This window comes from Gorilla gorilla, chromosome 6 (genome assembly GCF_029281585.2).
Source record: "Gorilla gorilla gorilla isolate KB3781 chromosome 6, NHGRI_mGorGor1-v2.1_pri, whole genome shotgun sequence".
In the NCBI taxonomy this organism is placed as follows: Eukaryota; Metazoa; Chordata; class Mammalia; order Primates; family Hominidae; genus Gorilla; species Gorilla gorilla.
In genome coordinates, this window is record NC_073230.2 from 149783998 (window position 1) to 149808193 (window position 24196).

The following is a 24196-nucleotide window of genomic DNA, read 5'->3' on the forward strand; positions in this document are numbered from 1 at the left end:
AGGAGTAATTCACACAGATCAGGCTGCGCGGGACACTGGAGTTTTATTATTACTCCCCGAGCAGAGTTTTTAAGGACAACTTGGTGGGTGGGGGAAGGCCAGTGAGTCGAGAGTGCTGATTGGTTGGGTCGGAGGTGAAATCTTAGGGAACTGAAGCTGTCCTCTTGTGCTGAATTAGTTCCGGAGTGGGGGCCTAAGATCAGATGACCTGGTTTATCGATCTGGTAGGTGTCAGTTGATCCATCAAGTGCAGGGTCTGTAAAATATCTTGAGCACTGATCTTATTAGCAGTTTAGGGAGGGTCAGAATATTGTAGCCTTGCTGCCTGACTCCTAAACCATACTTTCTAATCTTTTGGTTAATTTGTTAGTCCTACAAAGACAGTCTATTCCCCCGGCAAGAAGGAGGTTTGTTTTAAGAAAGGGCTGTTATCATCTTTGTTTTAAACTATAAAGTATAAACTAAGTTCCTCCCAAAGTTAGTTCAGCCAATGCCCAGGAATGAACAAGGACAGCTTGGAGGTTAGAAGCAAGATGGAGTTGGTTAGGTCAGATCTCTTTCATTATCTGTTATAATTTTGCAATGGCGGTTTCAACCTAGTGGCCGAACCCGTCCCACCCATCTCCCGCGCCCCTCCACTCCATCACAGCCCGGTGCCTCGGTTCCCTGCACCTGCACCCCCGCCCGCCCCCGACGCTCCGCCCCCGACGCTCCGCCCGCCCTCCACGCTCCGCCCCGCCCTCCCGGCCCCCGCCTCCGCCTGCGCCCGCGCCCTGGGCTGGTGCCCGCCACCCCAGCGATCTCACACTGGTCCCTGGGCGCACGGTGACCCTGCGGCTGCCCGGCCCCTACCTCCGCCCGCGCGGCCCCCTCGCTCAGGTCGCGCGCGCCCGGGGCCTGGCTTCGCGTGGGTCCTGGCTCCTCCCGTTCCGCAGTTGGTGCCGTCTGACAGCCCCTTCCGCGCGGCGCGGCGCGGCGCGGCGCGGCGGGTGTCGGGCGGGGCGCGGGCCTCCGGCCTGAGGCCCGGCGAGGTGCGGGCGGGAGCGGGGCGCGGATCCGGCCCAGATGGGCAGCTCCGTCCGCGGGGGCAGGGCCGGGCTTCGGCTTCACCGCAGCCTCGCCTGAGCGGGCGCCTCTGAAGTGGAGGGCGGGCCGCCTGGGCCGCGGGCCTCGGGAGGATGGTGGCGCCCTGGCGCGTCTCCGTCAGGGTTTGCCTGTCGCACCTGAGGTGCTTCGAGCTCAGACAGGGACTCAGCCTCCTGAGGCCCTCCGAGTGCCCTCGCGATGCCAGGCTCTGCTGGCTTCTGCTGGGCACTTTGCCCAAGGTCGTCTCCGTGTGCGGGGACGTGGGTGAGGGGGCCCCTGATGTTCTGGGTCGGCGAAGGGTCCGCTGCAGCGGGGCGGCTGGCGCGGGGCCCGCGGAGAGCCTCCCCCGAGCGGGACCTCTGGGCGGCGTCTTCCTGCATCTCCGCCTCTGGCTTCGCGCCGGCGCTCTGTTGGTGAAATTCTTCCCCCTCCTACTCCTCTACCCCCTCACCTACCTGGCTCCCAGCGTCTCTACCCTCTGGCTCCACCTGCTTCTGAAAGCCACCGAGACCTCAGGCCCAACCTACATCAAACTGGGCCAGTGGGCCAGCACCCGGCGCGATCTGTTTTCGGAGGCTTTTTGTGCCCAATTTTCCAAGCTGCATGTCCGAGTGACGCCCCACCCGTGGACTCACACTGAGCGCTTCCTTCGGCAGGCTTTTGGGGATGACTGGGGGAGCATCCTCTCTTTTGAGAACCGGGAACCTGTGGGCTCAGGCTGCGTGGCCCAGGTGTACAAAGCATACGCCAACACTGCCTTCCTGGAGACTGACAGCGTCCAGAGACTTGGCAGGGCCTCCTGTCTGCCGCCCTTCTCACATACTGGGGCAGTCGGTGGGCTGAGAGAGCTCTTTGGATACCTTGGAAATGGCCGGAAACCTCCAGAAAATCTCGCAGACCAGTCGTTTCTAGAAAGGCTGCTCCTCCCTAAAGCTGACCTGGTTGGATCAAATGCAGGGGTGTCTCGGGCTCAGGTGCCTGGCCGCCAACCTGAGGCCACCAACCTCATCCCCGTGGCAGTGAAAGTAAGTGTTCTGAGAGCTCACAGCTCACCTACACACTGAGCTATCCCGGATCAGAAACAACCGCCATGCAAATCGCCCCCACGTTTATTTCTATTTGCCTGACCAATATCTGAGTGCTTATTTCATGCAAGCTGTTTCATTTATTGGCTTGAAGTGGCGGTGTGAATAGTCTGATAGAGGAAAATGAACTGAGTCTGGAGTGAACTAACTGCTTGGGTGTCGGGACCACGTCCTCTTTTCTTTGATGAGAAGCCACCTGGCTCTTGCTTGGATGGTGGGACCCAGCCCTGGCTGGGTAAAATGTGTCCAGCGGGTTTCTCCTCCTGTCTCACGGTTCCTCTTTCTGACAGGTGTTGCACCCTGGCCTGCTCGCTCAGGTGCATATGGACCTGCTGCTGATGAAGATTGGCAGCCGAGTCCTCGGACTTTTGCCAGGCATCAAGTGGCTTAGCTTGCCTGAGATTGTGGAGGAATTTGAGAAGCTGATGGTCCAACAGGTGAGTTCTCCTCCCCTCAACTGTAAATAGCACCTAACATAGTTCTTGCCATTAGCTGCTACTTAGTAAATGTTGAATGAATAATTTTCTGGTATGTCATAACTCATATGATGTGTTAGAGCTGGTAACACTAGCTAATAAAGAACATCCAAATCTCAGTGGCTTAATGCAACGAATTAATTTTTTGCTTATATCAAAGTTCTGGCCGGGCGTGGTGGCTCATGCGTGTAATCCTAGGACTTTGGGAGGCTCAGGCAGGTGGATCACTTGAGGCCAGGAGTTCGAGATCAGCCTGGCCAACATGGTGTAACCCTGTCTCTACTGAAAATACAAAAATTAGCTGTGCGTAGTGCTGCATGCCTGTAATCCCAGCTACTCAGGAAGCTGAGGCGTGAGAATTGCTTGAACCCAAGATGGAGGTTGCAGTGAGATGACATCATGCCACTGCACTCCAGCCTGGGCGACAGAGTGAGACTCCATCTCAAAAGAAAAATAAAAACAAAAAACAAAGTTCTATGCAGGTGAACTGAGGCAGAGAAAGGGAGCTCTTTATTTTATTATTTTAAAAACAGAGACAGGGTCTTGCCATGTTGTCCAGGCTGATTTTGAACTCCTGGGCTCAAGCCATTCTCCCTCCTCGGCCTTCCAAAGTGCTGAGATGACAGAACTAAGCCACCGTACGGTCAGGAGAGGGAGCTCTACTCCCTAGTTTCAGGGGACTCAATTTCTTCCCAAGTTTGGCACTGCCTCCTTCATCATGTGTCATCTGGGGTCAGTGTGGATTGGAGGCAGAGGCCATGCAGGGTCACGTAATAAATTTTGTGGCCAGGCCTGGAAGTGGCAAACATCACTTCTTTCCTGTTCACTGATCAGAGCTGTAACTGCCTGGGCCCAGTGTAACTGTGAGCTTGGGAAATACAGTCTTCCTTTGTGCCAAGGAAATGATTCTGGTGGAGAACATCTAGCATTATTTCTGCCATAATCAATGACTCCAGAGTGAGAAAATAATTAGCAAAGTCACATACTGTGCCTTTGTTCTGCTTTGATTCCAGGGCAATTGAGTCAACAAGGACCTCCTTCATGCTCAGGGCCCTTGGGACCTTTGTATAAGGATACAGACTTAGCAAACACACTGGGGTGGTCGGGGCTTCACGTAGGTACCGGTTGGCTCCTTGTTGGGTAGTGCAGGAATTGGGAGGTTTTCAGAAGCAACCTGCTGAGTATTTGTTTGGAGGCTCTGATTTAAGATTTTAAGTCCTAGGGATTCATTCCAATGTTTAGAAAGTCTCTTAGTCTGTTCGGACAGAATCCCATAAACTAAGTAGCTTACAAACAACAGAAATGTATTTCTCGAGGTTCTGGAGGCTGAAAATTCCAGATCAAGGCATCGGCAGATTCGATGTCTGGTGAGGCCCCACTTTCTGGTTCATAATTGGCACCTTCTGTGTCATCACATGGTAGAAGGGGTAAGGGGTCTGTCTTGGGTCTCTTGTGTAAAAGCGCTGATCCATTCATGCAGGCTCTGCTCTCATGACCTAATCACCTCCTAAAGGCCCCATCTCCTAATACCATCACCTTAGGGCTTAGCATTTCAACAAAGGAATTTTGGGGGGACACAAACATTCATAGCTACAGAGCAATGTAATTTGATAATAAAAGCAAATTAAAACAGAGAAAATAGCATCGATTCCAACAACCATCTCTGCATTAATTCCTCTCAGTCCTGCCACTCATCTGAGTTTCAGTTCCCCTTGCGGAAGTCTGACAGACATCATGTGGTTCCATCACTTCAAACTCACATCTCTGAATCACACCCCATTTGTCTTAAAAATCAGCTCTTCCTACTAAGCCTGTCTCCGTCTCTCAGTAGTCCCATCATGCTCCTAGGCTGGAAACCTTAGAGTTGTGGGTCTGGGTATAGTGTGTGAGTGTCTCTCCATTCATTTATAAGTTTATGTAACAGTGACTAAAAACTCTGTTAGGGCTGGGTGCGGTGGCTCATGCCTGTAATCCCAGGACTTTGGGAGGCTGAAGTGGGTGGATTGCTTGAGGTTAAGAGTTTGAGATCAGTTAGGGCAACATGGTGAAACCTCATCTCTACCAAAAATACAAAAAATTACCCAGGCATGGTGGTGCTCGCCTGTAGTCCCAGCTACTCAGGAGGCTGAGGTGGGAGAATCGCTTGAATCTGGGAGGCAGAGTTTACAGTGAACCATGATCACACCACCGCACTCCAGCCTGGGTGACAGAGTGAGATCCCATCTCAAAAAAACAAACAAACAAACAAACAAAAAAAACTCTGTTAGACGCTAGTAAGCAAAGAAAACAAGTGAGCTTTCCTATCCCTAAGAAAGACAGTCAGGGCCAGGCGCCATGGCTCATACCTGTAGTCCTAGCACTTTGGGAGGTGGCGTCAGGTGGATCACTTGAGGTCAGGAGTTCAAGACCAGCCTGGCCAACATGGCAAAACACTGTCTCTACTAAAAATACAAAAATTAGCCGGGCATGGTGGCACACGCTTGTAATCCCAGCTACTCGAGAGGCTGAGGCAGGAGAATCGCTTGAACCCAGGAGGCGGAGGTTGCAGTGAGCCAAGATCACGCTTTTGCACTCCAGGCTGGGCAACAGAGCAAGACTCCATCTAAAAAAAAAAAAGAAAGACAGTCAGCCCTCTGTCCATGAGTCCTGTATCCCCGGATTCAATAAAAAATATAGTTAGGTCTATGATAGTTGCATCTGTATTGAACATGTACAGACTTTTTTTTCTTGCATTATTCCCTTAACAATGCAGTTTAACAATGATTTACAGAGCGTTTAGATTGTATTAGGTATTATAAATAATCTAGAGCTGATTTAACGTATATGGGAGGATATGCATAGGTTATATGCAAATACTATGCAATTTTATGTCAGGGACTGAGCCATCTGGTATCTGAGGGAGGCACTGGAAGCAATGAACCTGAGCCTGGCTGAACCTCAGCATGGTTCATCAGGGCTCAGAGGAGGACTTGGTTGGTGTCCTTAGCTTGAGCTGAGTATTGAAAGATGACTGGTGTTTGCAGTTGGACCAAGTGGGGGAATAACATTCCAATTCGAGGCAGTACAGAAGCCAGAGGAGAGCCGGGGGTGTTAGCCACTCTGGGATGTCGAGCACTATATGGAGTTGGGTGAGGCCAGGTCTTGGGTGGTAAAAGGCAGGGGAAGGTGCCATGAGAGATGGACCTGGACAGAGAAGTAGGGGCCAAATCATGACCCACCTGGATGCCATTCTAAGGAGTGCAGACTTCACCATGCAGGTGATGGATTGGAGAGGAAGGATGGGTCAAGGAGCACACTCGAGGCACCTCTGTTTGTGCTCAGGTGACTGGACCTGAGGTCATGCACCTTGGGAGTGGCATTGGGGGACAGGGACTGATCTGAGGGCAGTGAGGCTGCAGACTTGATGGCACTGGGCCATTGCTGTGCACGGAGGGGAAGAGAGAAGGCATGATCTGGGGACTCAAAGGTGACTGAGTGCGTGGGGATGGTGAAGGGAAATTCCATTTAGGCACAGAGCTTCAGGGTCTCTGGGCTCCCACCGGGCCACATCCAGGTGTCATTGGATATATCACTCTGGAGACTGGCATTGAGGTCTGACCTGAGGATCAAGGTGCTGTCAGAGGAGGCGCCGGCTGAGGGCTTGGTGGCTGTCAAGGGGACACACACACTCACTTCAGTCAGGAGAAAGGACATCAGCTCCTGGGGGTACAGGAGACCCAGCCAAGACGGGACAGTGAGAGGCAGCAGGGGTGCCAGGAGAGTGAAGGGCAGGTGCCGGGGGAAGAGCCACCACGGAGAGCCAGGTCAGCAGTGGCACCAGCCCTGGATGCCCACAGAGGTTGATGATAAACCTGGAAGTGGTCCTTTGGGTCTGGTGAGTGGTGGTTGGGGAGAGTAGCAGTGGCAGTGTCGATGCGGTGGGTGGAGAGCTGCCGCGAGATGGAGGGGCAGCCCTGTGTGGAAGCGCCCACAGCACGCTGGCCCTAATGGAAAGAGAGGGCTGGGGGCTGGGCCTGGAGAAGCCAGACCCCAGGGAGACGGGGAAGGGACTCATGGGCTGGTGTGAGGCAGGCGGGTGGCAAGGGCGAGAGTAGCGGAGAAGCAGTGCAGCCCAAAGCCCACCAGGGCACCTGCTGTCTGCAGCCTCCAGGAGTTCACACAGAGATCTGGGATTGCTGGGGCAGGCTGTAGCCCACGGATGTCGCCTCCTGAGTTTCTGGGCAAGTTCTGCGGGGCAAGCTGGTGGGGAAGGTGGGGTGGATCTCATGACTTGCTAGCTCCTTGGCATTGCAGATGTCACTGTGCCTGTACCCAGACTAGCCCTCATCCTTTCTGTCCATTTCTCTGTAGATTGACCTGCGTTACGAAGCTCAGAATCTAGAACACTTCCAGGTCAACTTCAGGAATGTGAAAGCCGTCAAGTTCCCCACCCCTCTGCGCCCCTTTGTCACCAGAGAAGTCTTGGTGGAAACGTATGAAGTAAGAGTGGTGGCTTTGCCTGGCCATACCTTTCACTTGCCACTCGCAGTGGGCCCGTCTCCAGCCCACAGAAAGGCTTCAGTCTGGAGAGAGGATGGGATTTGTGTCTGTAAAACTGTGAGGAGCTGGGATGTGTTGGCCTCGGGGGGAGGCAGTGTTGTAGTGAGGTAGCTGAGAGCACTGGGTGTGGCCCGATCCCCTAGATTTGAAAATCCGCTCTGCCATTTTATTAGTTGGTGACCTGCCTTAGAGGATTGTCTCAGGAGTAAATGACACACTGAATGCAAAACGAGGAGTTGCGCACAGAGAAAGTGCTGAACAACCTTGTGTCATCTCACTTGCCCTAGCTATCCTCTACTCTAGTTCAGCCTTCTCTCTTTTTTTTTTTTTTTTTTGAGATAGAGTCTCACTCTGTCGCCCAGGCTGGAGTGCAGTGGCATGATCTCAGCTCACTGCCACCTCCGCCTTCCAGGTTCAAGTGATTCTCATGCCTCAGCCTCCCAAGTAGCTGCGATTACAGGTGTGTGCCACCACACCTGGCTAATTTTTGTATTTTTTAGTAGAGATGGAGTTTTGCCGTGTTGGCCGGGCTGGTCTGGAACTCCTGACCTCAAGTGATCTGCCTGCCTTGGCCTCCCAAAGTGCTGGGATTACAGGCATGAGCCACTGCACCCAGCCCAGCCTCCTCTTTACAGATGGTGATATGAGATTCAGGGAATCTCATGAACGTGACATGAACCACACAGTGTTTCTAGCTGTGTGAACTTGAGCAAGTTGCTTAACCTCTCTGGGCTTTGGTTCTTTTATTTGTTAATTAGGGATAACAAGATCTATCTCCATGGGTTGTTTTGACAATTTTTTTTTTTTTTTTGAGACAAGGTCTTGCTCTGTTGCCCAGGCTGTGGTACAGTGGCATGATCTCGGCTCACTGCAGCCTCCACCTCCTGGGCTCAAGTGATCATTCCACCTCAGCCTCCCAAGTAGCTGGGACCATAGGCACGAGCCACCATCCCCATGTCCGACTAATTTTTGTATTTTTCTGTAGAGCCTGGGTTTCTCCCTGTTGCCCAGGCTGGTCTCAAACTCCCAAGTTCAAGCGATCCTCCTGCTTTGGTTTCCCAAAGTGCTAGGATTATAGGTGTTAGCCACCACACCTGGGTAATTTTTTTTTCTTGTAGAGATGGGGTCTCCTTACGTTGCCCAGACCCCATTGGCTGATTCTTGCCCAGAAACCAGCTCTCTGGTGCCCACCCCTATCTTTTCAGGACATCACATCTCTTATCTTCAGTAGCAGAGTTGATAGGTTTCCTTTCCAATAAACCTATGTGACTTGTCATCCTTCTGATAGCTGTTATAGAAGGGAATGTAAATAAGTTCAAATCAATGTGTGGATGACAGATTTTTGTTTTGTTTTGTTTGAGACAGAGTCTCTGTCACTCCGGCTAGAGTGCAGTGGCGCAATCTCAGCTCACTGAAGCCTTGACTTTCCGAGCTGAGGTGGTTCTCCCTCATGTTGTCCAGGTTGGTCTTGAACCCCTGGGCTCAAGCAGTCCTCCCAAGGTGCTAGGATTACAGGTGTGAGCCACTGCACATGGCTGAATGACAGACGGGTTCTAGGAAAGGAAATACTCTTTGGGTTACTTCCCAATAAGTGAGAAGACAGCGCTGTGGTGCCACGTGGGAGGAGGAGCCAGCATCACAGGCTGGCTGGGATTAAGCTGTTCTCTCCCTGGTCTTTCTGAAGGAGAGTGTGCCTGTGTCCAGTTACCAGCAGGCAGGAATTCCCGTGGACTTGAAAAGGAAGATTGCACGGCTGGGGATCAACATGCTCCTGAAGATGGTGAGCTCATGGCTGGAGCGGGCTCAGGCCCAGCATGTGGTCAGCTTGCAGATGGGGAGTGGGCTGGGACTTTGGCTATCTGGGTGGGAAGGAGAGCGAAGCAGCAAGCCGCCAGGTTGAGAAAGTCTGGTCTAGAAAGAGTGGAGGCTACCATAAATGGCCATGGTGTCTGTGAAGCTCTTTTATTTTTTTTTTTTTTGAGACGGAGTCTTGCTCTGTCGCCCAGGCTGGAGTGCAGTGGCGCGATCTCGGCTCACTGCAAGCTCTGCCTCCTGGGTTCACGCCATTCTCCTGCCTCAGCCTCCCGAGTAGCTGGGACTACAGGCGCCCGCCACCACGCCCGGCTAATTTTTTGTATTTTTTTAAGTAGAGATGGGGTTTCATCATGTTAGCCAGGATGGTGTCGATCTCCTGACCTCATGATCCACCCGCCTTGGCCTCCCAAAGTGCTGGGATTACAGGTGTGAACCACCATACCCGGCCTTTTTTTTCCTTTTTTAAGATAGGGTCTCACTCTGTTGCCGAGGCTGGAGTGCAGTGGCAAAATCTCCATGCACTACAGCCTCAACCTCTTGGGCTCAAGTGATCCTGCCTCCTCACTCCTCAGCCTCCTGAGTAGCTGGGACTACAAACATGAGCCACCAAACCTGGCTAATTTAAAAAATTGTTTTGTAGGGACTTACTATGTTGTCCAGGGCAGTCTTGAACTCCTGGGATCAAGCGATCCTCCCACCTTGGCCTCCCAAAGTGTTGGGATTACAGGCATGAACCACCGTGCCCGGCCTCTTAAGTGCTTTGTCAGTGGCTCATGCTCTGTGTGCTGTGGGAAGAAGGGTGACCATGACCCAGTTCTGCCAGCATTGCCTGTAGTTTAGCAAACAGCTGAGACAATATCTTATTTTAAATGCTGCTTTGCTCATTTGTTCAGCAAATGTTTATTGAGCACCTGCTAGGTGCCAGGCACTGAATTAAGGGCTGGGGTTACAGCAGTGAGCAAAACAGACACAATTACAATGCTCATGACATACTATTCCTTGGGAAGACAGGCAACAACTAAGTAAATGATTTATAGGGATAGGTACGGGGTACCAAAAGGTCATTTTGGAGGAGACTGTGCTAACCCAGGGATTCACTCAGGAAGTGGCTCCATCTCAGCTGCAGTGTGAAGGTCTAGGTGTCACTACATAAGGACAGGCGGCAGGGAGTTGTCTAGAGAGAACAGCCTTTGCTGAGGCCTGGGGTGAGCTACTGCATGGTGCTCTTGGAGAGACGAATGCACTTAGTATGGCTTGGAAGAGAGTTTGAAGGAGGGGGCAGTGATTGCTGAGGCTGAGGAGGTGAGAGGAGGCTGAGGAGGTGAGAGGGGCCTGATCACAAAGGGTCTAGTAAATCTGTGAAAGAGTTTGGACTTTAATCCAGGGGCAGATAAGTTCATTTTGAAGATTTTTGCCCTTAACTTTAAAAAATTGAATTCCGATAATATTTAAATATAAAGTGCTCAGATCTTAAATGATGCTTAGTGAATTTTTAAAAAGCATCCCAGTGCCCAGATTAAAACATAGGAGAGTTTTGGCTGGGTGCAGTGGCTCACGCCTATAATCCCAGCACTTCAGGAGGCTGAGGCGGGGAGATTGCTTGAGCCCAGGGGTTTGAGACCAGCCTGAGCAAGATGCCGAAACCCTGTCACTACAAAAAAAAAAAAAATACAAAAATTGGCCATGTTTGGTGGCAGCATGCCTTTAGTCCCAGCTACCTGGGAGGCTGAGGTGGGATCACCTGAGCCCAGGAGATGGAGGTTGTAGTGAGCTAAAATCATGCCACTGCACTCCAACCTCAGATACAGTAAGACTCTCTCAAAAAAAAAAAAAAAAAAAAAAGCCAGGCGCAGTGGCTCATGCCTGTAATCCCAGCACTTTGGGAGGCCGAAGCAAGTGGATCACGAGGTCAGGAGATCGAGACCATCCTGGCCAACATGGTGAAACCCTGTCTCTACTAAAATACAAAAAATTAGCCAGGCGTGGTGGTGCATGCCTGTAGTCCCAGCTACTTGGAATTGCTTGAACCCAGGAGGCAGAGATTGCAGTGAGCCGAGATCACAGCACTGCACTCCAGCCTGGCGACAGAGCGAGACTCCGTCTAAACAAACAAACAAACATAAAGAGACATAGGAGGTTTTTATGCTGAGGAATGCCCTAATGTCACAACCTCATGTCCACTGTGTGGAGTTGGAGTGGGAGGGTGAGACGAGTGGCAGGGGAGTCAGAAGGTGGATTTTGATTCTTGGACATTTAAACATGTTCAAGTTCTCCAGCTCTCACCACATGCCTGGGTCCTCCCTACCATGATTCTTTTCCTCTGAGACCCGGGTATTCTTCCTCCTAAGAACCTGGGTTTCCACCTCCTAAGAATTCTTGGTTGGTTTTGTCTTTCCTGGGTCTACCAGCGAGGATTCTGAAGGCCCCCCAGCTGAAGAGGGGCCTGGCCGCATCAGGAGGGCATTCTTTGTTTCACAAAGGCCAGAGCCGTGGTTTACAACAGGGTGGTTTTGTCTACCAGGGGACATCTGGCGATGTCTGGAGACATTCTTGGTTGTTATAGTTGGGGGGTTGGGGGTGCTACTGGCAGCTGTTGGGAAGAGGCCAGGAGCTTACCACCCCAGAGTGCAGGGACAGCCGTCCCCACCCCTAGCAATAGACTGAGAAACCCTGGGCTGGAGGGATGGAGAAACTTACAGGCACAGGGACAGGATTTGATGGTGCTTCCATGGGAAACCTTCTATTTCCTTGTGAACTAAGGGGCCATTGTTCTCTGCTGGGAGTAGGATGCAGAGGGCCGCGGGAGAGGAGGTTTAAAGAGAACACAGAGGTTTGAAATTGCTGCCCTGGGACTAGAAAGAGCTACTTGGAAAATGTGGATGGTTGTCAGGAGGGGCAAGCCATGTTGGTGTTGGGAGAGGCAGAGGGGTATTTTGCCTATCTGCAGTGTAGCCTGGGGGTTAGGAGCCCAGAGCAGGATTTGTTTTGAGTTCAAATCTCAGCTTCCAGTTTACTAGCTCAGGGCAGAGAGGAGTGTCTGGGGCAAGTTACTTAACCTTTGTCGTCAGGCTTCTTATCTTTCAAAAGAGGATAAGAAGTGCCTTCCTCATAGGGTCACCATGATGGTTAAAGGAGTGGAAATTCCTAAGAAGCCGCAGTGAGTCCTAAGCCACGCTAGTTATGGCTGCCTTCATTGGCAGTAATCGTGACCCAGCATTGTTAGCAGCCCCCATGCAGGAGCAAAGGAAGAAGATCTTAGATTGTCGGGGGTCTGGACTTTCTGGTGGTTGGGACAGAGGACAGTGGTTGAAGGGATGGATGACAGGAATGGGCGATGGGGTCGAGGCGGATAGGGAAGAAGAATACCCAGGTCTCAGAGGCGAAGAATCATGGTAGGGAGGACCCAGGCATGTGGTGAGAGCTGGAGAATGAATCGAGGAGTCAGAGATGGAGCTGTTGGTGGAGGCACGTCTGGAGTCCCCGCAGCAGGGGCGCTCAGAGCAGGTGGAGTCCTGCAGGCTGACAGCACACACGCACATGCAGAAGGCTGAGAGCCGTTGCGGGGGTGGGCTCAGGTGACACCACTCCAACCCCAGTTCCACTCCACCCCAGGGCCTGTGGGATGGGGAGTCAGCAGCTCCCACCCTTCTGGCTCCTGGAGAAGCAGGATTGTTGAGGCACACCTAGGTTTCAATTCAGTAGTTGCAGTCAGAACCCGGTGGCAAGAGGACTTTGTCCACAGGAACAGGGCTCCAAGGGGCACAAGAGGGATGTAGCCAGGGGAGAAGCAGCATGAAGCAGCACCAGGAGTGGAGAGAGGATGAGGGGCCTCCAGTTTTGGGGTCAGGATCGGGGCATGAGACCCTGGGCGGAGCTGAGGGCAAGGTTCCAGAAGATTCAGAAACTTAAAAAAAAAACAACTGAATTATAGCAACATCAATAAAGTGCATAGATCTTAAATTATGCTCAGTGAATTTTTAAAAGTATACTAGGCCAGGCATGGTGGCTCACTCCTGTAATCCCAGCACTTTGGGAGGCTGAGGCTGGCAGATCACTTGAGGTCAGGAGTCTGAGACCAGCCTGGCCAACGTGGTGAAACCCCGTCTCTACTAAAAACACAAAAAATTAGCCAGGTGTGGTGGTGCACACCTGTAGTCCCAGCTACTTGGGAGGCTGAGGCAGAAGAATCGCTTGAACCCAAGAAGTGGAGGTTGCAGTGAGCCAAGATTGCACCATTGTACTCTAGCCTGGGCAACAGAGTGAGACTCAGTCTCAGAAAAAAAAAAAAAAAATGTATACCAGGGCCAAGAATAGTGACCTACTTAGGAGGCACCAGCTTCGCTGGAGGGTCAGCCCAGCCTTTGGTGACCATGTCCTGCAGGTGTGCAGGTCCCAGCCCCCCAGGTCCCAGGATTTTCACACCGGTAGCAGCTTCCCTTATCCCTACCAAAGCCACAGTCTGGACTAGGACAGTCCCTTCATGGTCTGCTGCCATAAGGGATGGGGTCTATGGCCTGGATTTACAGGGAGGAGGGGATCTACAGTGCTTGGGGCCCCGTGTCAGCTGGAAGCAGTCCCTGAGAGCCCGTCCACCAGCAGCTGCTCTGCTCCTGCCTTGGTCTCTCCTCTCATCCCCCGTGGAAGGATTGCTGGGGTTTCCCTGACCTCCGAGATGACCGGTTATTGGAGGCTGATTCCTGTTCCACAAGCCGTGCCAAATCCAACACAATCCCTGGGGGTTGCTGCCCAGCTTAGCAGGTTCAAAGCCGTGTCCTTCCTGCTCCTCTAATTCTGCATACCAGTATGTCCTGAGAACTGTGTCCTCCTCCACAGAAGGGCTCTGTGTGCATGTGGCTGCTAGTGGCACTCGCTCTCACACCTCACTGATGTGGACAGGTTGAAGTAACGGAGGGACAGTCTGATTTATGAGCTGTTTTTAAAGAAATGCAGTTCTATGAGTTTAAAGAACATAGAGGTTTGGGGAAAATCTTTAATAAATAGCTAATTATTTTAGTTAGAATATTAATGATTCAAATCATAAAGTAAAAATAAGGCCTTTCAAATGCAGTTTGGCCTTAGACTTTTTATTTTATTTATTTATTTATTTTTGTTATTATTTTCTTTGAGATGGAGTCTCGCTCCGTCGCCCAGACTGGAGTGCAGTGGCACGATCTCGGCTCACTCCAACCTCTGCCTCCCAGGTTCAAGCCATTCTCCTGCCTCAGCCTCCCGAGTAGCTGGGATTACAGGCATGTGCCACCATGTCCAGCTAATTTTTGTATTTTTGGTAGAGATGAGGTTTCACCTTGTTGGCCAGGCTGGTCTTTAACTCCTGACCTCAAGTGATCCGCCCACCTCAGCCTCCCAAAGTGTTGGATTATAGGCGTGAGCCACCACACCCGGCCTTATTTATTTATTTTTAAAAGACAGGGTCCTGCTGTCACCCAGGCTGGAGGGCAGTGGCATGATCATAGCTCTGTGTAACCTTGAACTCCTGGGCTCAAGTGACCCTCCTTCGTTGGCCTCCCAAAGTGCTGGGATTATAGGTGTAAAGCCACTGAGACCGGCCCCTTTATAATCTTTTAAAAATGCTTTTTACTTTGAAAATAATTTTTCTCTTGAAAACTTTCACTTAGCTCATCCTTGTACAAATTCTGAGTTGACATCTAAACAAGAAGGGTCTATAGGACATGCACCTCTTTGCTGCTGTGATAGATTGCTGGGAGCTTATTGTCACCTGGCAACTTTCTTTCTCTGTAGGTTGGTGGTGCTGTAGGGGTGACTCACTCATGAGCATTGTGATCTCCTTCCAGATATTTGTGGATAACTTTGTCCATGCAGACCTTCACCCTGGAAACATCCTGGTTCAGGGTGCCGACAGCCTGTCCTTGAGTCAGGAGGTGCACCTGCAGCAGGCGGACATCTGTGACACTCTGGTGGTGGCCGTGCCATCTTCCCTGTGCCCGCTGCGACTGGTGCTGCTGGATGCTGGCATTGTGGCAGAGCTGCAGGCCCCTGACCTGAGGAATTTCCGGGCAGTTTTCATGGCTGTGGTGATGGGGCAGGTGAGACGCACTGGGACCACAGAAGTTGGGGTGAATTTTTTTAAATTAAAAGAGCTGGTGAAGCATGGTGGCTCAGACCTGTAATCCCAGCACTTTGGAAGCCTGAGCGGGGAGGATTGCTTGAGCCCAGGAGTTCAAGGCCAGCCTGAGCAACATAGTGAGACCCTGTCTCTATAAAAAATAAGAAACTAGGCCAGGCACAGTGGTTCACGCCTGTAATCTCAGCATTTTGGGAGGCCAAGGCGGGTGGGTCACCTGAGGTCAGGAGTTCGAGACCAGCCTGGCCAACACGGTGAAATCCTGTCTCTACTAAAAATATAAAATTAGCCAGGCATGGTGGTGTGTACCTGTAATCCCAGTTACTTGGGAGGCTGAGGCAGGAGAATTGCTTGAACCTGGGGGGCATAGGTCGCAGTGAGCTGAGATTGTGCCACTTCACTCCAGCCTGGGTGAAAGAGTGAGACTCCATTTCAAAAAAAAAAAGAAAAAGCCAGGCTTGGTGGTGTGCGCCTGTGGTCCCAGCTACTTGGGAGGCTGAGGTGGGAGAATCACTTGAGCTCAGGAGTTTGGGGCTGTGGTGAGCTAGGATTGCACTGCTCTACTGCAGCCTGGGTGACAGAGTGAGATCTTAGTTTTTTTTTTTTTTAAAGTTTCAAAAAATTAATGGAGATGGGTCTTGCTATATTGCGCAGGCTGCCTTGGCCTCAAGCCATCCTCCCATCTCAGCCTCCTGAGTAGCTAGGACTACAGGCTGGGCAGGGGGTGAATCTTTTATACTCTGGGGAATGCCTCTGTCTCTGTCTCTGTCTTTTTTTTTTTTTTTTGAGACAGAGTCTCGCTCTGTCACCCAGGCTGGAGTGCCTTGGTGTGATCTCAGCTCACTGCAACATTCACCTCCTGGATTCAAGCAATTCTCCTGCCACGCCTCCTGAGTAGCAGGGATTACAGGCACATGCCACCATGCCTGGCCACTTTTTGTATTTTTAGTAGAGATGGGGTTTCACCATGTTGGCCAGGCTGATCTCGAACTTCTGACCTCAGGTGATCCACCTGCCTCAGCCTCCCAAAGTGCTGGGATTACAGGTGTGAGCCACTGCGCCCAGCCAGAATGTCTCTGTCTTGAAACAGGACAGGTCTCCTTAGCCTGGCCATTCTTGTCAATGCTCACACTTGCCAGTGTGCCAGAAACGAGTGGAGGGAGGCAGGAGGACAGGAGGCGAGGCTGCCCTTAAGGGGCTTTCTATTAGCAGGTGCTGGGTGCAAATCAGGCCAGTTCTGAGTGGCAGATGGTTTGGGACTGTGGGAAGAAACAAGTGCTGTTTCGTGTTAGTAGTTTCTGGTCCTTCTCCAGCAAACATCCAGCTGGTCAGCAGGAATGCTGGCTTCTTGACCAGATAATGGCTGCCCTTGGTGTGTGCTACCTGCTGCAAGGTGGCAGGCTGGTGAGATGCGACAGCATAGAGAACACAGCCTCTAAGTGGGGCACAGCATGCTGGCACGTCCGATGTGGGGACATGAGTAGTTTTTGCAGCCTCCCCTGTGATTCTGAGGGGCTGCAGTGGTTGAGAATGATTATTTAGAGAAAAGGCATTCGGCAAGGCCTCTGCAGAGTCAAGTGAAAGCACTACGTCGTGGGTGACTGTGAGGAGGCCCTCTGGCCGGCTGGCAAAGAATTCTCCAGCAAGAAAAACACTGGGAAAAAGAGAACTGTTTTTTTTTTAATTAATTAATTATTTTTTTTTTTTGAGATGGAATCTCACTCTGTTCCCTGGGCTGGAGTGCAGTGGTACGATCTCAGCTCACTGCAACCTCTACCTCCCGGGTTCAAGTGATTCTCCTGCCTCAGCCTCCCAGGTAGCTGGGATTACAGGTACCCACCACCACGCCCGGCTAGTTTTTGTATTTTTAGTAGAGATGGGGTTTCACCATGTTGGTCAGGCTGGTCTTGAACTCCTGATCTCAGGTGATCCACCTGCCTTGGCCTCCTAAAATGCTGGGATTACATGTGTGAGCCACTGCATCTGGCTCTTTTTTAAAAAAAATTTTTTTTTTTTTAAACAGCAAAATGCAGGGCAGTCCCTGCCTCTGAGAGGGCAAACCCAAAGCTGGGGCCTGCAGCTGGTTTGAAAGTGTCCCCTGGGCCAAGGTTAAGCACTGAGGCGCAGTGCAGCGGGGGTGGGGGCATTCCTCCCTATAGGTGTGGGCAAAGGGAAAAGGTCACAGCCCGAGGAGGAAGAGCCAAAAGCAAGATGCCAGAAAAGTCAGGGTGGAGCTGCTGAGATGAGAAAGACGCTTGGGCACCGCATCCAGGTTTATGCTAGCTCCACTCCAAGTCCCTTTTCTGTTGCATCTTCCAGGGCCAGAGAGTGGCTGAGCTGATCCTGCATCATGCCCGGGCCAGCGAGTGCAGGGACGTGGAGGGGTTCAAAACCGAGATGGCCATGCTGGTGACCCAGGCCAGGAAGAACACCATCACCCTGGAGAAGGTGGGCAGGTCACTTGCGGAACAGGGGCCGGGGAGTCCATACCTGGCCTGGGGCAGAGCAGATCCTGGGTCTAAGGGAGACCTCTTTATGAGGGGTGTGAGTTTTAAAGCAGAAAAAGAACCACCCCACATCTTCCAGGCATGAGGAGCCCCAGTGAAGTCCGTTGTGCTCAAGGGGGCCTCCTTGTGCAGTGCCACTTAGGAGGCTGCAGCTCCTTCCTCATCCAGGGGTCGCTGTTCATTTGGGGACAGCCAAGCATACAGGGAGGGAGGACTGTGGTCTCCAAGCAGCCAAATGATGTGCCCAATGCGCATGTCCCTTATTTAAACCCAAGCCAGAGCCTGCTTTGTATTTTATACACAGTTCTAGCAAATGTGACTGTTTTATCCCCAAGTTCATGGCCACATTAGCAGGAATGGGTCAGACAAGGAGTGGCCACTGGCACGCTGGCCCTGCCGATAGTCTATCCAGGTGTGATTTTTAAAAAATTTTTTTGAGATGGAGTCTTGCTGTATCACCCAGGTTGGAGTGTAGTGATGCTGTCTCGGCTCACTGCAACTTCCACCTCCCGGATTCAAGCGATTCTCCTGCCTCAGCCTCCCGAGTAGCTGGGATTACAGGCACCTGCCACCACACCCGGCTAATTTTTATATTTCTAGTAGAAATGGGGTTTCACCATGTTGGCCAGGCTGGTCTCGAACTCCTGACCTCAAGTGATCCGCCCGCCTTGGCCTCCCAAAGTGCTAGGATTATAGGCAGGTGTGATTTTTGTGGTTGCTTCAGGGATGGGGTGGGTGGGGCTCAAAGGCTTGTCTTCCAAAGGCCTCTGTGACCGAGTCTTGAGGTGGAGTTGGGCTTGTGCTGGAGGAGTCCTTTCAGAGTTTGTCAGATGGTCCCTTTTGTGCTGACTGGTGTATGTGTGCCCTGGTGGGGGAGTGGGGTGGGATGCCGGGGCTGAGAGTGTGGGGGTGGTGGGAAATGAGCGGTTCTGGAAGGATCTGTGGTCTGCATTAGCCTTTATTTTGTTTTTCCAGCTTCATGTGTCCAGCCTTCTCTCTAGTGTCTTTAAGTTGCTGATGACTCACAAGGTGAGGGCCATTCAGAGGGGAGGTCTCTGGGGAAGGTAGGACGGGGCAGGGAGGAATGGGAGGACACAGGGTGGTGGGAGACGCTTCTATTATATGGTTCTTGTTTTTTGTTGTTGTTTTTTTTCTTTTTTTTGAGACAGAGTCTCACTCTGTCGCCCAGGGTGGAGTGCAGTGGCGCGATCTCGGCTGACTGCAGCCTCTGCTTCCTGGGTTCCAGTGATTCTCTTGCCTCAGTCTCCTGAGTAGCTGGGATTACAGGCACCCACCACCACGCCTGGCTAATTTTTGTATTTTTAGTAGAGACGGGATTTCACCATGTTGGCCAGGCTGATCTCGAACTCCTGACCTCAGGTGATCCACCCTTCTCGGCCTCCCAACGTGCTGGGATTACAGGCGTGAGCCACTGTGCCCGGCCTATTATATATTTTGAAAGCATTTTTAGTAACAAGCCATTTGCAACAAGTGCTTCGTAGCTGTTAGTCTGTTTATCTGTCAAGTCAGTGCAGTCTAAGTATCTGTGACATTTAAATGTAGAAAAGTGTATTTAAAAATGTAGAAACAGCCTACCTCTGGCTTTTCATGTCTTTCCCTCCTTGGTTCACATTCATGATGCTTGTGTTAATGTAAGTCATGCTTAGCTCTTTCCTGGTGGAATGAAGTCCTGGGGTCCAGAGGCCGCTCTAGAGGGTCATGCCTCGTGTCCTGGTGCTTTCAGAGGCCCTAGCGGGACTGTTGTGGCCCCTGCCTGGCTGCTGTAGTCCATTAGAGGGAGCTGGCCTCATGGTTCATCTTAGCCTGTGCCCCGGCTCTGTCGCCTTGTCATGGAGCCTAGTCTCCGGCACTCTTTAAACTAAGGCTGCTGGCCAGGGACAAGCAGTGTTGAAGGTGGAGAAGGGAGGACCTCTTTGGAAGATGGCCTTTTCCATTGCATTACTTAACTATATGACATCTGTTAGTAACCAATTTATCCCCTCAGTGTTCCAAGAGGCAGGCACCAAAGCCAAGAGGCTGAGCAGCTCACCTGTGGCCATGTGGGCCAAGCCCCCGCCTGCTGCTGGGTCCTCCCGCCTCCGTGGCTCACTCTGAGCATCTGCTCCCCACACAGTTTCCAGCACGGTGGGTGAGGGGCCTTGAGTGTTTGCTGCTGCTGCTGCTGTTCCCAGGATGGAAGAGGAGACAGAGGGCCTAGGGCAGCTACTGCACTCCAAGCACTTCACTAGGCACTTAAGTTTGAAAACATTTACAAATTTTTCATTGTGATGAAAAACACATAAAATTTAACCCCCCAACCCTCTCCAGATGCATAGTGTAGCATTGTGCAACAGATCTCTAGGTCTTTCTCATCTTGCAGAGCTGAAACTCTATAGCCATTGACCAGCTCCCCATTCCCCTCTCCATCCGGCCCTGGGAACCACCATGCTGTTTTACGTTTCCATGATTTTGGCTACTCTTGATATTTCATATAAGTGGAATTATAAAGTATACCGTCCTTTTGTGATTGGCTTGTTTTACTCAATATAATGTCCCCAGGTTTCATCCATGTTGTAACATGTGACAGGATTTCCTTTTGAGACAGGGTCTCACTGTGTCACCGAGGCTGGAGTGCAGTGGTGCAAGCTTGGCTCATTGCAACCTCTACTTCCTGGGTTCAAGCAATTCTCGTGCCTCAGCCTCCCAAGTAACTGGGATTACAGGCAAGTGCCACCATGCCCAGCTAATTTTTGTATTTTTAGTAGAGATAGGGTTTCGTCATGTTGGCCAGGCTGGTCTCGAACTCCTGACCTCAAGTGATCCACCTACCTTGGCCTCCCGAAGTGCTGCGATGACAGGCGTGAGCCACCGCGCCTGGCCTGTTATTCTGTTGATGCTGTTGATGTTCACGTGGGTTGCTTCCACTTCTTGGTTATAGTGAATAATGCTGCAGTGAACATGAATGTGTAAATATCTTTTCAAGATCCTACTTTCAAATTTTAGAAAAGTTTTAAAAACATTTAATGTAGCCAGTAAGGTCTATACATTGTGTTCTGGCTTTCCAGTTTTTAAACATATGCCCCAAAGTAGGTTTTCTGGATCATATGGTATGTTTTTAGTTTTTGAGGAACTTCCATAGGAGCTGTACCATTTTATATGCCCACCAACATTACACAAGGGGTCGTTTCTCTCATCCTCACCAACACTTGTCATTTTCTGTTTTGTTTTTAGTGGCCATCCTAATGGGTGTGAGGTGATGTCTCATTGTGGTTTTGATTGCATTTCTCTACTGATTCATGATGTTGAACATCTTTTCATATGCCAATTGGCCATTTGTATAATATATCTTCCTTAGAAGAAATATCTATTCAGGTAGCACTTAATTTTTTTAAATAAAGTATTTGACAATAACATAGAGATAAAGGAATCTAATCCACACTAAGAACCCCCCACCCAGCTTCAGAATGAAAGCATTCCCAGAGGTGTTGGAGCCCTGGGTTCCCACCTGGACCAGAGCCTGTGTGGCCAATCTGCCAGGCTGGAACTCCACAAGCTGCTCCTGGGAGCATGCTGCTGCTTCTGGATCCGCCTGACCCCGACAACCTTCCAGCCCTTAACGGAGACAAATACTCTTTAATTTCTAACAAAGAATATTTCCCATGATTCAACCTTCCATTTCTTGACCTTCTGTCCACTTAAAAAGCAGATTCCTGTTCTTCTAGGTTTACATCTGGCTCTATTCCTCCTCACTCAGTGGCCTTGAGCAAGTCATTGAACCTCTCTGAGCCACAGCTTCTTTCTCTATAGAATGGGGATAATGATGATACTTTTGAAGAATAGTTGAAGAATCCATGTCAATTGCTATTACTACTAATCTGGCTCTGAAGGGACAACTGTACCCTGTTTGAGCAGTCAATGGTGTGTTGTCTCTTATTTTTTTAATTTTTTTGAGACGGAGTTTCACTCTGTTGCCCAGGCTGGAGTGCAGTGGAGCCATCCTGGCTCACTGCAAGCTCCGCCTCCCGGGTTCAGGCCATTCTCCTGCCTCAGCCTCCCGAGTAGCTGAGACCACAGGCGCCTGCCACCATGCCCGGCTGATTTTTTGTATTTTTAGTAGAGGCAGGGTTTCACTGTGTCAGCCAGGATGGTCTCGATCTCCTGACCTCATGATCCGCCCGCCTTGGTCTCCCAAAGTGCTGGGATTACAGGAGTGAGCCACCACGCCCGGCCTGTGTGTTGTCTCTTAAAAAGGCTATTGTAGACCAGCTGACGTGGCTCCTGCCTATAATCCCAGCACTTGGGGCGGCCAAGGTGGGAGGACTGCTTGGGGCCAGGAGTTCGAGATCAGCCTCGTCAACATTGCAAGACCCTCTGTTTACAAAAAAGAGTCCCAGTCTCAGGATGCTGAGGCAGAAGGATCCTTGAAGTCCAGGAGCTCAAGGCTGCAGTGAGCTACGATCTTGCCATTGCACTCCAGCCTAGGTGACAGAGTGAGACCCTGTCTCTAAAATAAATAAATAAATACATACATACATAAAGGTTACTGTAGGTTTTGAAGAATTCCCTGTATTTAAATGTATAGTTTCTGGGATGTGTGTGAAAGATTTATTTGGTCATTCATTCATACACACATGGACACAAACCTAGAAAAGTATATTCCGCACCCCTAGATTTTTCCTTAGTGTGTCCAGTAGATGGGAGGCTGGGCGAGTAGGTGAGATGGTTGGGGAGATGACGCGGTAGAGAAGAGAATGTCAGGTAGATGGTAAACATCCCGTGGGCAGGTCTGAGGGAGGCTGAGAGTGGACAGCAAGGTGATTATCCAGAACACACGTCCCTGTATCAGCAGGTTCTGAGATGAACTGTTCTGTTTTTCTGTTCCAGGTAAAGCTTGAGAGCAACTTTGCCTCCATTGTGTTTGCCATCATGGTGTTGGAGGGGCTTGGCCGCTCACTGGACCCCAAACTGGACATCCTGGAGGCAGCGAGGCCCTTCCTCCTCACGGGCCCAGTGTGCCCCCTGTGATGGGGCAGTGGCCTCTGTGGGCCCTTGTCAAGAGCTGGAGGCCACTCCCAAGAGCCTCTCCTATGGCAGCTGGGACGTTTTCAAATTGGGACACCAATTTCAAATGTAACCCTCCAGTGGTGGAAGGCACACCATGGCTTCCTCTGCTTGGTTTGAGGGTCTGTTCAAAAGCTTTGGGCCAATTAGGGAGTAAAAGGAGGGAAGGGGCCTATCCATTCCATTGTGGAAGCTGGGCCAGGTGCCAGGGACACTCTCCTTCAGGGAAAATGTTCTGTGGAGGAGGACGAATAAACTTATTTTGTTTTCCTGTTTTTCTCATTTCTTGACCCGCTATACTCCCTGGTCAGATAGGTACTGCTGGTAGTTCCCAGACTTTGATATTCAGGTTAGAAAATGCCATCAAGTCCTACTGATCCATGGCATGTGCACACACACACACACACACACACACACTCTTTATGTATAAATATCATGCAGGTGCCACCTGCCAGCATAATATACACTTAGGGCAAATTTCACTGTACTTCAAATTATCTTCTTGGTAATTTTTAATAGATTTTGCCAACTCCTTGCTAACTTTTATTACAAGGTAAAACAAAACTGATGAAAGTGGCTGACATACCGGGGACCTGAGCAGAACGGCTTGGCCACTTCCTTAACATGGCCCCGGGTTCACACGCTAGTCTGGAACTACAGTTTCTCTGCCACAGTGTCTGCGCCTGTCCACTTGCAGGCATTAATTTTGGTGAATATGAACAGAGTTAATATAACCAGTGTGTCCTCTTCTCCATGGCAGCGCCCAGGGACAGACCTGCAGTGACCACCACCTGCCCCTCTCTGCCAGGCCCAACCACAGGCTTTCTTCTCAGAGCTGAGCTGATGTGGCCGGCTGGCTGACTAGGAGGGGCCCGGGGTCAGCCTGGAGGGGGGATATTTGTAAAGCTTAATTTCTCTTTTTTTTTTCTTTAGGTAAAATCACAGTTTATCCCTGCACCTTCATAGATTATGTGGCTCGTCTTAGAGACCACCAGGCAGCGAATGGAGTCAAGCCCTTGCGCTCTCCGAGAGTCCTGCCCTGACTACAGGACTAGTTTCTCCCATTCTTTCCTTCTCCAGGATAAAGTTCCTCATTCCTGTCTTTTAGTGAGCAGTATGGTTTAGGTGGACAGAGATTCCTTTGGTGCAGTTTTTTTCAAGGAGGTGATGTTATTTTTTCCTTCCCAGGTCTTGAGGGGACATTCAAAGCAGGCAGAGAGGGGTTGGGATGGCTCCAGATGGCTGGGAGGGAGAACACCAGCTGGTCACGCAGCCCCTTGTGCCAGTGCGCATCAGGTACAGTGTGGAGGCGGGAGAGGGACAAAAAGACAGCAGTCTCTTCCCTGAGCCTATGCCAACACAGCCTTAAAGCCAGTGGATCGAATCAAGCCATCTGTGGCACTATCTATTGCTGCGTATGAACTTAGCCTGGCGCAATGCCTGTAATCCCAGCTACTCGGGAAGTTGAGGCAGGAGAATCGCTTGAGCCTGGGGGGCAGAGGTTGCAGTGAGCCGAGATGGTGT

At 51.0% G+C, this 24196-nt stretch overlaps 1 protein-coding gene across 2 annotated transcripts; it reads left to right on the forward strand.

Moving 5' to 3' along the window:
• Positions 1-749: 749 nt before the first annotated feature.
• Positions 750-22954, forward strand: ADCK2 (aarF domain containing kinase 2). 2 transcript variants are annotated; one of them, XM_004046348.5, is made up of 8 exons: positions 751-2111; positions 2462-2608; positions 6998-7126; positions 8871-8966; positions 14815-15066; positions 17424-17552; positions 18587-18640; positions 22496-22954. In XM_004046348.5, exons 1-8 carry the CDS (start codon positions 1179-1181, stop codon positions 22634-22636), a joined length of 1881 nt encoding a protein of 626 aa, XP_004046396.3. In that variant the 5' UTR covers positions 751-1178; the 3' UTR covers positions 22637-22954. The 2 variants fall into 2 exon arrangements, with proteins under 2 accessions (XP_018886680.2, XP_004046396.3); XM_019031135.3 differs by lacking the exon at positions 14815-15066 and having other exon boundaries at positions 750-2111.
• Positions 22955-24196: the final 1242 nt, after the last annotated feature.